Source organism: Aplidium turbinatum, chromosome 10 (assembly GCF_918807975.1).
Source record: "Aplidium turbinatum chromosome 10, kaAplTurb1.1, whole genome shotgun sequence".
In the NCBI taxonomy this organism is placed as follows: Eukaryota; Metazoa; Chordata; class Ascidiacea; order Aplousobranchia; family Polyclinidae; genus Aplidium; species Aplidium turbinatum.
In genome coordinates, this window is record NC_137481.1 from 19,613,492 (window position 1) to 19,627,577 (window position 14,086).

The window sequence follows — 14,086 nt, forward strand, 5'->3', positions numbered from 1 at the left end:
GTTTCAAGTAATTTGTTGTCTGCAGTTTGAACTTTTCTGAAATCACTCGGTGTTTTGTATTTTGAGTCATTGAACCATTTCAATCTTCAGTTCTTTCTTAGATGAGTCAAACCTTTATCAGAAGTTATGCGTAGTTTAGGACCCTCATAAAACTTTTGCAAGAGGAACATTTCTGACAACAGGCTACAATACTGTAGCTTGTGAGCTAAACCAATAAAAAAAGAGATAAAGTTTGTAGATTATGTTTTCATCCAGCTCGGCATATTAATAAAAAGTCTAATACAATTTGAAATAGACGGAAATTTCTATTTGAAATTACACTTTTTGTAGTAGGCTAGGTTAATTTTCTTACCGCGACTAATTTTGTACAGTATATTTGGCCTATTTTCATAGGAAATTTAAAATAGTAGGCTAGTCTGAGCTTGCAGTAGATCCAGTTCTACCATAAAATATTTTCTTGCAGTCCTTGTCAGTTGAATTGACGGGTCCAAAAAAAAATTTCAAGCATTAGAAATCAAGAGTTTAGAAAAATAAAAACAGTAGCCTATTATAAATACGCAGAATTGTAATCGGTGCTATATTGAAATCACACCCCTGGTAACGAAACTACTGAAGCCTACAATGAAAGTGTAGGCCTGTTCTTTGTCTTTGGGAAACTATTGCAAATCATAGGGTAGCAGAGAAACAGAAACAAAGAAGTTAAACACTAAACAGGCCACCCAGCTCCATGATAAAAGAAGCCATAAAGAGATTTATTTTCTTAAAGAAAATCTTGACATTCAATTCAAACTAAGAATATATGATACAAATAGCTTGTTGCGAAAATGTAAAGGAGACCCAGGAGAGTTAAGTTGATTTTTCTCCTTTGGGAACGTTCAAATATTACGTAACGCTTTTTTTCCGAATTTTTGACCCCCCCCCTCCCCCATGTAACGCTTTTTCACTACGAATTAAGCACAAAAAACTACCATTCCGTACTCGAAAGCGTTACGTAACGTTTTGCTTGAACCCCCCTCCCCCCCGATGTGACGCTAACGTAACGCTTTGCATAACCCCTCCTCCCTCTCGAAGGCGTTACGTAATATTGAACGTTCCCTTTGGCAAATATTTATCGAAATTTTGAAGTTACACAAATAATATTTTTGGTAAACTGAAGGGTAACCATTTACCTTCATACACAAAAAAGGAAATTAATCTAACATCATTCCACATAAGTGCAGCCTACGTTGCTAATAAAATAAAAAAGTCGATTGCCTTAAGGTGAGTTGAGCCATTGCCTACCAAAACCATATAAACACAAAAGATCTAATACAAAATAAATTGTATAAATCATCCAACATTAGTCAGCACACAGTCTTACATTGTCACTTGTTAGATTTATTTTTCCACCATCTAATTCAAAGTGGTTATGTTACCGTGAGAACATTGTATGCTATCATTGATGGGCCCAATAGTTTTTCGGCCTAAATAATGGTTTTAAGGCTTTTCAAATTGCTACCAAAGCGCTTTCCCAAACAGCTTGCGGTCACTTTAAGCGGTAAGCTCGTGTGAAAGATGAATTTCCCCTTTGAAAGTTGTTTAACATCAAAATAATAGTATCAATAATAATAACAAGTAGTGTTGTCACACACGTTTCAAAAGGGAGACTTTGAGTTTACAATAATTCCTTTCTGTATGCAAATCTTAAGAACAATCACGATGTTCTGGTCAATTGCAAGCTTTCGATAAACCTAATAGCAAACGACTGTTTTTGATATGCAAGCCATTAGTACCGGGCAGAGTTGAGGCATTGCCTACCTAAACTATATAAAGCTATGGCTCAACTCTCTTAGACACCAATGGCTCAATTCTCTTTGCGTTACCTTGTTCGGTAAAACTGGAAAGTTTCATTGAAACTACACTACAAAGTTGATAATACTTTTTATACTAAAAAGGCACCTTATTATCAACATATTACATATTTTACAGGGAAACTAACTGCTACTTCTAAATGACTATAAGACGTAATACTTGTAACTCAGGAATCCACGTTTACCTTTGATTTTCACATTGCTCTACTTCAAAGAGCTGTACTTGCTATGGAATCAAAATGGCAGTAATGTTACATAGAGGATCCTAAATATTAAATATCAATAAAAATATTGAAATATTGTCGGTCCCGATAGCTTAGTTGGTTAGAGCGTGACTTCGTGAACAAAGCAGCTTCAAGATCAAGCGGCGTTGGTTCGACTCTCGGAGTGTGCACTAGAGCAACGCACGTTAAAGACTGCTCTCCATTCAGCGGCATCTAATGGATGGAATAATTCCCCGGCAACAACACTTCAACAATCGGAAACTTCACTCTGTCAATCTCGGTGACCGGGCCTGCGCCAATGATTCAAAGCCTCTACAAATATGCGAAACTGCCAGGATTAAGCTCTGCAAGAAGCTTCCCCAGTCCGAGGACAAAGATTCAATCCAATTTTGGTAAAGAGGTCACGTGTCTGTGGTTAAAGATTCAATTAATCAACATTTTAAATTACAATTTTTGGCGGTAGAACAACCGTTCTTGCGGTTAAACTCTTCTGGGTCTTCCCTACAAAACTGTTTTTGAAGTGCGCTTCTTAAGCCCAAGCTTCAAGAAATCACTAATCAGTCTTCCTTGCAAAATCTTACTGTTTTTTCCAAACAAAGAGAATATTTATCCTATTCTGCTGTTGTGAGTGGGCGTAAGTGGCAATATTCGTTGTTCAATGGTAGTTTGTATTGTAGTCAGGTTCGTTGAAATTATGATTTGCATCAGGTACTAATGGGATCTTCTGGCTCCAAATCAAGATAAAACAACGCACTACGGATAATTCAAAGAGTACGCAGTGGTTTCTTCGAATTTCCAGGCCCATTGAAAAAGTTACGCATTACGGACCCCTAAAATCATCAGCCTACGAGTCTGCGTCCAAAAGTACCCTCTGAGCCCTAATGTCAACGCTACTGGCTGTAATTTATAAGTAGTTTTAATAAACTCCATATGTATTTAAAATAGATCAAGGTACATTTTGTTTTGCTTTTAGTGTGTGGTCGAAGTTTCATGCTTATATGTGTATTTGTGTAAGCCAAAGTGGAATAAAAAACAAATCGGTGAGAACTCAGAAAACAATATCGAAGGACTAAAAAACAATGGATAGCTTGTATAGCCTTGAATCTGAAGCCTTTTCTTCTCTCGCTCTTTATGGAGCTCTTGCTTTGGGAAAAACTGTAGCCATGTCTGTTGTGACGGGATATTACAGAAAAAAAACAAACGCATTAGCGACAGTCGAAGATGCCAAGCTTAGTTTTCCCAGTGATTTGCAAAAACAAAAACAAGCTTTGAAGCCACATGAAGACGTTGACAGGGTAAATACTTTTGCTTTTATATTTATTTTAAATTTATTAATGCAATGATGACCGGTTATTAGATTATGACATAATCATGTTACATATTTAAGGCATTTCACTCTAATCTGAACTAATGCAAAAACCCTTCAAATTTTTAGAGAGGAAGTTAGGAAACGCCTGTATTGGTAAAACATGTGCAACAAAATTTGTACCAGACTCGCTAGGTCGTCCCAGCATCGTTAATGCCACATAAATAATGATCGTCATCGTCATTTGGGCGTACTAAGACACCATTAACATAGTTCTTCAAACACCTTTGTCTCTGTCCCTCATCAAATTTAACAGTTTGTTTTTGCACTGCAATATCTTGTTCTAATAGGTGAAAAAAGTTTTTTTTTCCTGTCGGCCTTTTTTCTAATACCATTGTTTTGTTCTCAAAGAAGAATTGTTTTCTTTTCTTCGGCTTGAGGCAGCTATCAAGAATAACCTTCGACCGAACCACGACATCCTCGCTTCATCAAAGAAAAGGATGAGAATCCTTGAGAACATGACAGCAGCCTCGACGAAAAAAAGAACCTTATTAAACAATGACACTCTGACTCCAACATGCAGGCATGAAAGAACCATTTTAAAAGTAGGTGGGCCCAGAGGCGCAGTAGTCAAAGTCAATCCGACTTCTGGGTGGCTTCGACCCCCCAGACCCCTCATAACATTGTTGCATTCCTAATACTTAAAATCGTTAATACATTGTGTTTTCATTATTGCCTTTCGTGCCTAGAAGCAAAAATTTTCCATTTTTGGGCCCGATTTGGCCATACAACTTACGAAATTGTTAAATTGCTTTATAGTGTTATACAAAATATGGAGATGTACACCCAAATAAAAAGAGAACAATACGCACACAGTTATTACACCACCTGGGAATAATAATCTGCAGCATTATACAGTACGTGCATATGTAATGATATCACTGTTTTAACTATAGAGACGGAAGAGACCAATAGACAATAATTATATTGATTGATAGATTACTCCACCAATCACACACAACCTTACCCGCATGTGCTGCCCATCAATAGTGAGCTCAACAGAAAAGTTTAAAGATTGGATTTCATCATTGAGCTATCAATGATAATGATCAAACTAGTGTGTATCAAATGAGTGAAGACCTTTTTTTTGGAACTCCCTCTCGGATTTGCCGTTTTCGCTATGCTTTCAAAGAAATTTGGCTTTCAAAAGTGAGTGGGCCAGGCTCACCCAGAAAATAAAGTAGGTGAGCTCTGGCCCACGTGATTCCTCTATGCCTGCCAACATGTGTTATGTGTCATGTATCATTGCACAAGTCCGATCATCCCTTTTTCCGATTTGAAATCTAGAAGGGGATTATAAATTCTAAAATCCGTACATTTCTGGAAAGGAGTATAGCATGATGCGATGATAAATCGTGTGACTCGAGATTAAAAACGTGAGGCCTGAAGTTTGTGTTTTTGCTTTGATCGAGTCTTTGGAACCACAGCTGCTGTCCGGCTTAAAAGTGTATCAAAAGTTATGAAAAGGCTTGAAGTGAGTTTAACCTGAGCTTCCATACAAGACTAAAATATTATCTAGCACAGAGTTTGCGTTTTAACGTCGTTTCCATGCGATTGCGTTTCACCAGTCGAGATTAGCACAGCTGAATGATTTTTGTGACAGAACGATGTTCAGAGTTGCCATTGTTTAGGTTGGTTTTTGAATCTTTTTCCACAGACTGACAAAGTCTTCGAAAGGTTATTTCTGGCACTTTCACACAATTGCAGAGGCTATGAACCACTGACGCAGGACCGAATTGATTTTGGTTAAGTTGTGAAAGCATACGCAGTATTTTGCATTTGCAAAAACTGACCTAGCTGAAGGATAAACATCTCCCTGTACTCTCCACGGCTAGCGCAGAGTTTATTTAGTTATTTCAAATGTCTTGATTTTTATGATAGCCTAAATTCCAGTTCTATTCCAATGCAAGTCTTGTAACATTTTTACCAAAGCTTAGCTGGAAAATTTGTTACAATAGTTAATCTGCCGTGGAAATTCTTGAAACTCAAACAAACCAACTTATAGTCTGCTCTATTTAACCACTTTATTTAAAACGTTAGAGGAAAGGGTAAAAAACGAGATGACATATCTGTTAAGATTTGAAACTTAAGCTACCGGAAGTTCATAGCCACAATTTTTATTTGTGATTAACTACACGAGTTGAAAGAGAAAAAGAGAAATAAGAAATAACTTGAAAAAGAGAAATAACTTTATTCGCCAATGAAATTCTAAGCCTACATATCATATTATTTTGCGTCATTAACGTGACTGAGACAAAGAAGATACCATTAACTACTACAACTACAATAATTAATCGATGTACCATCAAGTTAATGAACGAGAAAAGGTGGCAAAACCTCGAAAGGTTTGAATCACAGCCAACAATTCATAAACATATGGGAACGCATAATTACGCTCAGTGTTGATAATAATTGAATCTGATTAGGCAGGAGCAGCAAATTACAAAACATGGTCATAAATTGCAAACTACTTGTTGAATTTCATATTTATAGATATTGAACGTCAACTCGAAAAGATCATTGAAATGTGGCACATCTCGCTTTTTTCGTAGTTCTGGCAATCGGCAACACTACATGACTAAGCATTTCTCAAACAAGAAAAAGGACCGTGTACAACGGTTTTGTTTGCCAAGGTTCAAATACAGTACCTGTGTACTTTGTACTTTTGACGGTCCGCTGGTAAATGCTTCTCAGACAGCAAATCAGTCGTTTTTTTACATTGATTCAACGTCTACAATCAATGCAAAAAAACGACTGATTTATTGTCTGGGTTGTGCCAACGCAACAGGTTTATTCGAGACAGCGTTGAACAAGCTGAGCCTGTGCGAGGACTGTTCTCAGGCCTCGAAATTCACGGCGGACACGGCGGACATGTCCGCCGTCACAGCATGTGATGTCCGCGGGAAGTACCCTCTAGATCGGTCATATTTGTCCGCCGAGAAATACCGCAGAAACTGGCGATACAAATCGTCATTGCATAGCACGAACAACTGTTGCAAGAATATAATTTGCGCTGGGAATGAGAAATTATCGCATTCCAAGCGCGCATCTAGAAAAAGTTAATACTGTATCTCTTACCTTCCATTCAAGTAGAAAAACTTTCGAATTTTACGTTGCTTCAACGATTGATGACATTGAATCAGCGTAACAGAGGTGAATTCTTAGCTAAGAATTGATGGGAGTACCGGTACTTCTACACTAATCACGCGCAACTTAGTTCAAGTCTTATGTCACAATGTCTGGCTTTGATATCCGAGTAATATTGATAATGCAAGGTTGGTTACAAAGTTAGATTATAAGAGTATAGGCTACTACAGCAAGATGCCGCAAAACTTAAGTTTTGGTATTACAGTGAGAAAGAGGAGGCCCAGGGAAATTTCTGAAAGTGAGAATGAGGGCGATGAACCTACTACTAGGAATTTTAGTGGTGATAGACGCATATATATTAAAGGAACAACGAATGGAAGGATTAGCTCTGTCAAAGATCACAACACATCGTTTACCCCAAGCCATCAATTTCCGGTCATCAAGGCCATCGACAATATGAGTGACAAAAAAAATCAAAATTAAGAGGTTGTTTGAAATCGCATATTTTATCGCTAAAGAAGAGCTCGCATTTACGCTTTTCCCTCAACTAGCCGGTCTGGAGAAAAGACACGGAATAGATCTCGGTATCACGTATCCTAACGACAAGCAGTGATCTCGTGAAGATTGGCGCACGTCTTTGAAGATCGATGTTATTGAAGCTCTAATCATGCGCATATGTTTGAATGGCCTTGACTGCGCTGATTATAACTCCGAGCCTGCCGTGGTCTCGTGGAATACTGATACTATTTTGGAGAGGCGACCGCATCACGGAGAGGGGAAAAAATAATTGTGCTTTTTCTAATGTTTTGTTTATTCTTTTCGTCACTTTCGCTCACATGACACGCAAAACTAAACCTAAAGAAAAAAGCCTAGTGAAACTTTGCACATCAGAAAATAGTAGCGTTACGCGTTAGTGTAGAAGTTTTCCGACTCGTGCCCAGAGCATTGTGACGTAAGAAGCCACACGACCTCGTTCGGTGGAAGTTAATTAGTTATGCGGCGGATTATTTTTTTATTATTTATTTGCATCAGACACAAAAAGTCCATAGAATTTAAATTTTTAACAATCATCATATTATCATCATCATATTTAGTAGCTACACGGCGTCAAGCGCACGTCGTTGGTCTGATGAAAGCCTTTCAGAGTGACTTCGTTGAAATTTTAAAAAGCCTAAACCGTAGCTATGGCTCTCAAATGGCGAAGACTTATCAAGATAAAGGGATTAAGTATGACGATCGACGTTAAAACTGGTGTGTCCGCCGTAAGACTTAATTTGTCCGCCGAGATAGCTGCTCAGACCGGACACGTTTGTCCGCCGTCAACAAAAACGAATTTCGAGGCCTGTGTTCTTATCTGATCAAGCTGTGTTGCAGCAGTAAAGTGTAAAAAGATGAATGATAAGTTAATCACAAGTTGTTTTACTGGCAAGCTAGACAGAACAACACAATAGGATTGAGCATTGCAATAATATATTGCACATATTTATAAATTTAAATTTTCAAACGATTTCGGCTTATCCTAAGCCCCAGCAACAAGAATCTGAAAATTTAATAACAACTATAATAAATTTTCAATTTTCTAATGAGGGTTTAGATTAAGCCGAAAACGTTCAACAGTTCAATTTGTTAGTAAATATGCCACGCGTAATATACAGTATTATTGTAATGCTTAACTCTACTGTGTTGTTCTGCCTTGCTTGCCTGTGATGTGATACAAGAAAGTAAACTTTCTCCCGATGTAACCATATGGTGTAGTGTAGTTAGAAGCAGGGACGTAACCCAGGAGGGCTTGGAGGCAATCGCCGCCCAAAATTTTTATTTTTCTCCTCAACAAAATATGTTTTAATACTATTACAACGTTTCAATACTATTGCAATTCATACTAAATGACGTTTTGCCTGTCCCAACAACAGCTTTTCTTCCCTAAAACTTTCTTTCTAGTTACGGTACGTTACTGGTTAGAAGACGAAGCTTCTTTCCTGCTGAACTTAGCAAAATGTAATTTGATACTTCTTAAATTTACAGAAATTTTTCACTGTGAAGTGCTTACATATTGTTAAAATGAGTAGCCTATTCAGTTTGAACAATGACACTTTCGGCAGTTTAGTGTTGTACTGTTCACTGGCGTTGGTTAAAACAAGTATGATGACCTTTTTGACGTCAAGTCGGCGCGTGAGATACATGGCCCTTCAGACGACAGAGGATGCACAACTGGCATCACCCAATGACAGTGAGAAGCAAAAGAAGCTCTTAGTGCCCAATGAAAACGTAGAAAGGGTGAGGAAATAGTTCACTGTAGCCTTAAACTTACACTGCAAATCATTTTGCACCAAACTGCTGCGGCATGTTATTTGGGACCGGGTAATGGAAATTTTACAACCCACGAGCAATCAAGTGTAAGAGGAGTGAGGACCAATAAACAAGCACTTTCAACTGTAATATTGCATCTCTTTTTTCTATTGTAGGAAAAAGGAAGTTATCTATCCACGATTGCTAGTTGCCACAAGGGCTTTGTTTCACCCTTGCTAGTTGTTGCTGCAGCAAACTGTGGCCCACAGGCGATATTCTTGGCTTTTGTATGTGCAGTGCGTTGACAATGCAACAAACGCAGGATAGAGTGGGATTGTATTTCTACGAAACAAAATAGAAAGTGTAAATTAAAGCAGCCAGCGAAGAGCTGTAGCCTACTGTAGTTGAATCTTTAATTAGACGACTAAGTGCAAGAAACGCAATATAAGTGCACAAACATTTGCAATAGCCACTTGGTTTTAGCACTGGGTTGCTAATTTTTTTTTTTTTTAACGTTTGTGACTGACGTTGCATTAGAAACGGTATAGAAGTTACCAGAAATATTAACACGTTTCTAATGTCACAAAAATAAGTTACTTTACAAAAACAGAATATTGTAAGAAGCCTGGCAACGTACAAGTGGAAAAGAATGTGTAAATTGTGTGATGTTATCGTGAGAAGATTTATCAAGTGAGATTTTAACTTGGTTTCCTTGTCACGGCTGTTGTGTAGCTACTAACTAAATGAAAAACATTTCACGCCGGTCTAATTTGCTTCGTTTGACAACTCAGGTTTCTGACATGTTACGTCATCTGACTGATCTGATAAACACTTTGTTTCATCGTCACGAAGTATCGCGAGTTATGTAATGATCGCTTATCAATAATTTAAAAAGAAGCTAGGATGTTTTTGTTAAGTCGAAAAAGGGAGAATCTCTTGAATAAAACAAATCATTCATGTCTCCATAAAACGTCAAGCTATCTAGTGTTTAGCCATGTCCTGTAAAACAGCCAGTTCTGGAGAGAGTAACATAGCTAATGTAGGCTAGCCTATCTTTTTTTGTCAGTTGGCAGGCTTGTAGCGGACGCTTACACTAAGCTATCCGCTCATATCAGGGCCGTTCGGTATAACATCGACACTCCTGGGCTGTGATCGCAAAAGGAGTGAGTAAGGCTCGAGACCTTAATTAGCATCCAAAAGCTTTCATCCAATCATCGACGGTGAAACTTTTATTCCAGATAAAGCAAAGGATACGGCAAGAACTGGCAACAAAAAAAACACGACTGACCAGCACTAAACCAAAATGAGAATGACACGATCGTCTTACAACTAAGCCAAAATACTAATGAATTAGAAACAGCCACTGAACAAACCAAAAAAGCATGACGTCAAAGTCTCCAGCTCTCATCTGGAATGCAAAAGGCGCACTGGTCATCCAAACAAATCGAACAATATGTGCGTGAACACTGGGAAAACAACCCAATTTGAATGCAAAGATATCAACAGGCTTTGGAAAAGTTCTTCTTATTGGTGGAGTCAGAAATCTATAAAGAATGAGCTTTGAGCCCATCCTTTCTAGATTTCTGGCTGCGGTAACAACTAGCTGTGTTTGTTGTTGGGTAAAGAAGTGCCTCAGTGGTACAGTGATGCCGGAGATCCTCTTCACTGGCATTCTGAAAATACCTGACAACACTGGTACAAGTAAAAATTTGCAATTTTATGAAACTTAAAACCAAAGTGCCCAGCAGAGCTCCGGTAGCTATAAAAAATTTCCTTAAGCCCATGGTGTTAACTGTTGGTAAGAGAAAAACTCAGCGTATGGTTATACCAGAGGTTATAGCCTACACACCTTTAACTGCATAAAACAACAAAAATATAGCATTAACGCATTGAATGTTGAGATCTACACATTCACTAAAAGACAGCAGTGAAGTTAATTAAATATTTCTTTAATTTTTAGCTTCAATCTCTAGTATTATAAATTCCTTTCATATTAAGACAATGAGTAGCGTATTCAACCTAAGCAATGAAACGTTTGCTAGCTTTGTGCTGTACGGTTCACTGGCGTTGGTCAAAACTTCCGTAATGTCCTTCGTGACTTCTCGTCAACGGTTCAAATACCATTCAGCCCCGAGCTTAGAGGACGCGAAGGCGGCAGCCCCTAATAACCCTGAATTACAAAAAAAACTTTTAGTTCCAAACGAGAACGTAGAAAGGGTGAGCAATTGGTTTTTAAATGTGATTGCATGGTTTCTTGGTATGCTTTCATGGTTTCTTGGCATGTTTTCATGGTTACCATGGTTTCTTGGAATCATAGTGAAAAGCAAAACATGAAGCTGTTCAAATATCATATGAAGCTTTCGAGGCTGTTATAACGTAACTTATCATTTTAGAAAGAAAGACAAATAGAAGATTTTCCAGCAAAAGATTTAAAACGTTCATAATTAGTTTGTTCATGTAGTGCTAGTGCGGTATATGTTTGTAGCTAGCACAGCAACAAAACCCAACTGTCTTTTTGCTTTATGTGGTTTGGTAAAAAAAAACGTTATATTTTGCATCAAATGGAGTGAGATGAAAAAAAACAAGAAAACAACATCGTATAATATTTGAACAGTTCAATGCCAAGAATTATTTGTCGGATAAAGCTTATTTTGTAGTCAATTTAGTTTGTGGAGACAAGCTGTCCATATAGACAATTTTCTGATGTCTTTTTTTAAACAATTTAGTGTAGGCCTAAAAGTTATGAAATGCAAAACTGTTTGCTTTCATACATGATTTTGGAAGGTATGTCATTTAATTTGATGCTGGAGCAGCCCCAATTAATTGCATTGTTTTTTCCTTATGGAAATTTGCGCAACTAATTTGTTACTTTCGTTTAGGTTCGTCGTGCTCATCTGAATGACCTTGAAAATGTGATACCCTTCGTGATTTTGGGCTTGCTTTACGTCAGTATCAATCCCAACCCTACAACTGCTTTGTGGCACTTCAGGGTAATTATATTGCAATGATAGGCTTTGTTTTTGCTTCTAAACTTTGTTTTGTTATATATTTGTCGTATCCAGGCTTACGCCCGGTGATTGAAGATTTAGATTAAGTGAACGGGAAGGCAAGAAAGCCAGTCTTCGTGACCACCTTCAGGCATGCCTTTAATTGTCTTACCAAAGACACAGCCGCATGCTCTTGAGCGGTGTCGAACCGGCGCCCTATCGAACGTCGTTCTAGGGCTCTCGCCACTCGGCAACACAACCGACTTTTTTAATATTGAACCAACTTCTGCCGACCTAAGAGCCTACAATGGGAAAAGTCCTGGCTGGGCAGTTTTTAAATTTCTTGTTCGTTAAAGTGAAATATAAACTCGAATGCACCAAAACGAATCGCAAAGTTCCTGTTTTAAATAATGGTTTGCTGTTTAGTGGGAAGCAACAGTAACTGCAACAGGAAAAAAGTAGAATTTTAACTTTTTCATCCATTCAGTCCACTTCTCCCTCAATCACTCAGTCCGCCTCCATAACTTAGTTGGTTAGGCCCCTGACTTTGTACACCAAGAAACTTCAAGATCAAGCAGCATTGGTTCGGCTTGGGCGTGCGTTTGAGCAACACCTTTTAACGACTGCTTTCCATTCAGCAGTACCTTTTGGCTGGGATAATTTACTGACATCAACAATAGAAAACTTTATTCTGTCAATCTCGGTGACAGGACCTGCGTCAGTGGTTCAAAAGCTCGAGCTGTTAACATATTGAATATTTTCTCAGTCCGAGGGTACAGATTCCTACAACAAATCAATTACTCTCCAGAACTTCCAGTCCCTCGCAATTTGTTTTAACTCGGCCACGCTTGATCTGACGTCTTGCTTTATTGAATCAAACCATTTGGTTTTGGACTGCTCCCTTGTTTTCTGCTGAATAAGCCAAGCATTTTTAGCTATCTTTTTCAAAATCCGGTATTTGTATAGTATTTCCCTTAACTCCAAATCTTGAAAATTTCTCTGAGTCGTTTGACATGCAGCACCTATTGTACATCATGCAATTGTTAAATATATGGTAATTTGACCATAAACCCAAATACATAAACTTACATAAAAAGAAAATCTTTGTTCTTTAGATCTTATCTATGACCTAGGTTTAGGTAGGGACAGTACATTACGGGACGCGCAACTCCGTTGTTCCTTCAACATTAGAAGGGTCAATTGCTGATTTGACAATTTTTTACGCTTTACTGCTGACTTGCTTTCAACTAGAAACCTTAAATTACTTTAAAACCAACTTCACTCTTCTTATATAACCCATAAAAAGTAAAATATTTTGTAAATTACAAAAAAACGTAACCCTTCTAGTGTTGCGGATAAGCCAAAAGCGGATGAAGTTTCGCATCCCTATGATCTACAATCCCTAGTTTAGGCCTTATGACCTATAGACTTAGGCCTAGACCTGTGTATACCTTGATTATCTTATCTTAGGCTGATGCTATCATATGCAGGATAAACCATTTGTGTTTTTTTTGTAAGGTAAAAAATTAAGCTGTTAATTGTTTTACGCAGGTCTTTCTGGCTTCAAGAGTTCTACATTCCATTGTTTACGTGAATGGAATCCGACAGCCAGCCAGAGCTTTGGCATTTGCTGGTGGCATATCGGTTTTCATGTCGATGGCATTTCAAACTATTGCAGCTACTTACAAGTATTTTTAAAACTCAGCAAAAACTTGGTGTGTTCAGTGACAAATACAAACAGAAAACCGTAACTGTTTCCTATCTGCTCCGTTACTTGTAGTGATAATTGACTTTGTCATTAAAGTAACTCAATATTTAATGTTATGACGTCATTATAAGAGTATAAATTTATGTAGGTCTTGTACCAGGTGAAATCTATGCATTTAACTTATGCGTGAGTAAACACATTCTACGACGTGTGGCTTGTTTACAATAAAATGCAGTAAATATTTGAAACCAGCGCACTCTTCATTATCAAACTCTGTGTATTAGTGACTCGCTGTGCAATCAGGCTTTTGAGTTTGCCATTACGCGTTGGCATCAAACTTATCTGTTAGCTGTTGTCAGTATCGTTGACAGGGGAGTCTAGGGGGGTACTTTTGGACCCGGGCCCGGGATAATTTTAGGGGCTCGAGACCTTGAGGAAACCACCTCGTGCTGTTTGGATATAAGGGACTAATCTTAGATGTGTCTTAATATGAGACCCGCAAATCTTCATTGGTACCGGGTCCAAATTATCCTCTCAACGGGCCTGGTTGTTAGTGTCGTAAGCGAAGAATAGAT

The 14,086-nt window shown here is 38.1% G+C and overlaps 1 protein-coding gene across 3 annotated transcripts; it reads left to right on the forward strand.

Moving 5' to 3' along the window:
• Window positions 1-3,023: 3,023 nt before the first annotated feature.
• LOC145778502 (microsomal glutathione S-transferase 1-like) lies at window positions 3,024-13,720 on the forward strand. 3 transcript variants are annotated; one of them, XM_082589992.1, is made up of 3 exons: window positions 3,024-3,369; window positions 11,696-11,806; window positions 13,355-13,720. In XM_082589992.1, exons 1-3 carry the CDS (start codon window positions 3,154-3,156, stop codon window positions 13,499-13,501), a joined length of 474 nt encoding a protein of 157 aa, XP_082446118.1. In that variant the 5' UTR covers window positions 3,024-3,153; the 3' UTR covers window positions 13,502-13,720. The 3 variants fall into 3 exon arrangements, with proteins under 3 accessions (XP_082446118.1, XP_082446119.1, XP_082446117.1); XM_082589993.1 differs by lacking the exon at window positions 3,024-3,369 and adding an exon at window positions 8,589-8,804; XM_082589991.1 differs by lacking the exon at window positions 3,024-3,369 and adding an exon at window positions 10,781-11,033.
• The last annotated feature ends 366 nt before the right edge of the window (window positions 13,721-14,086 follow it).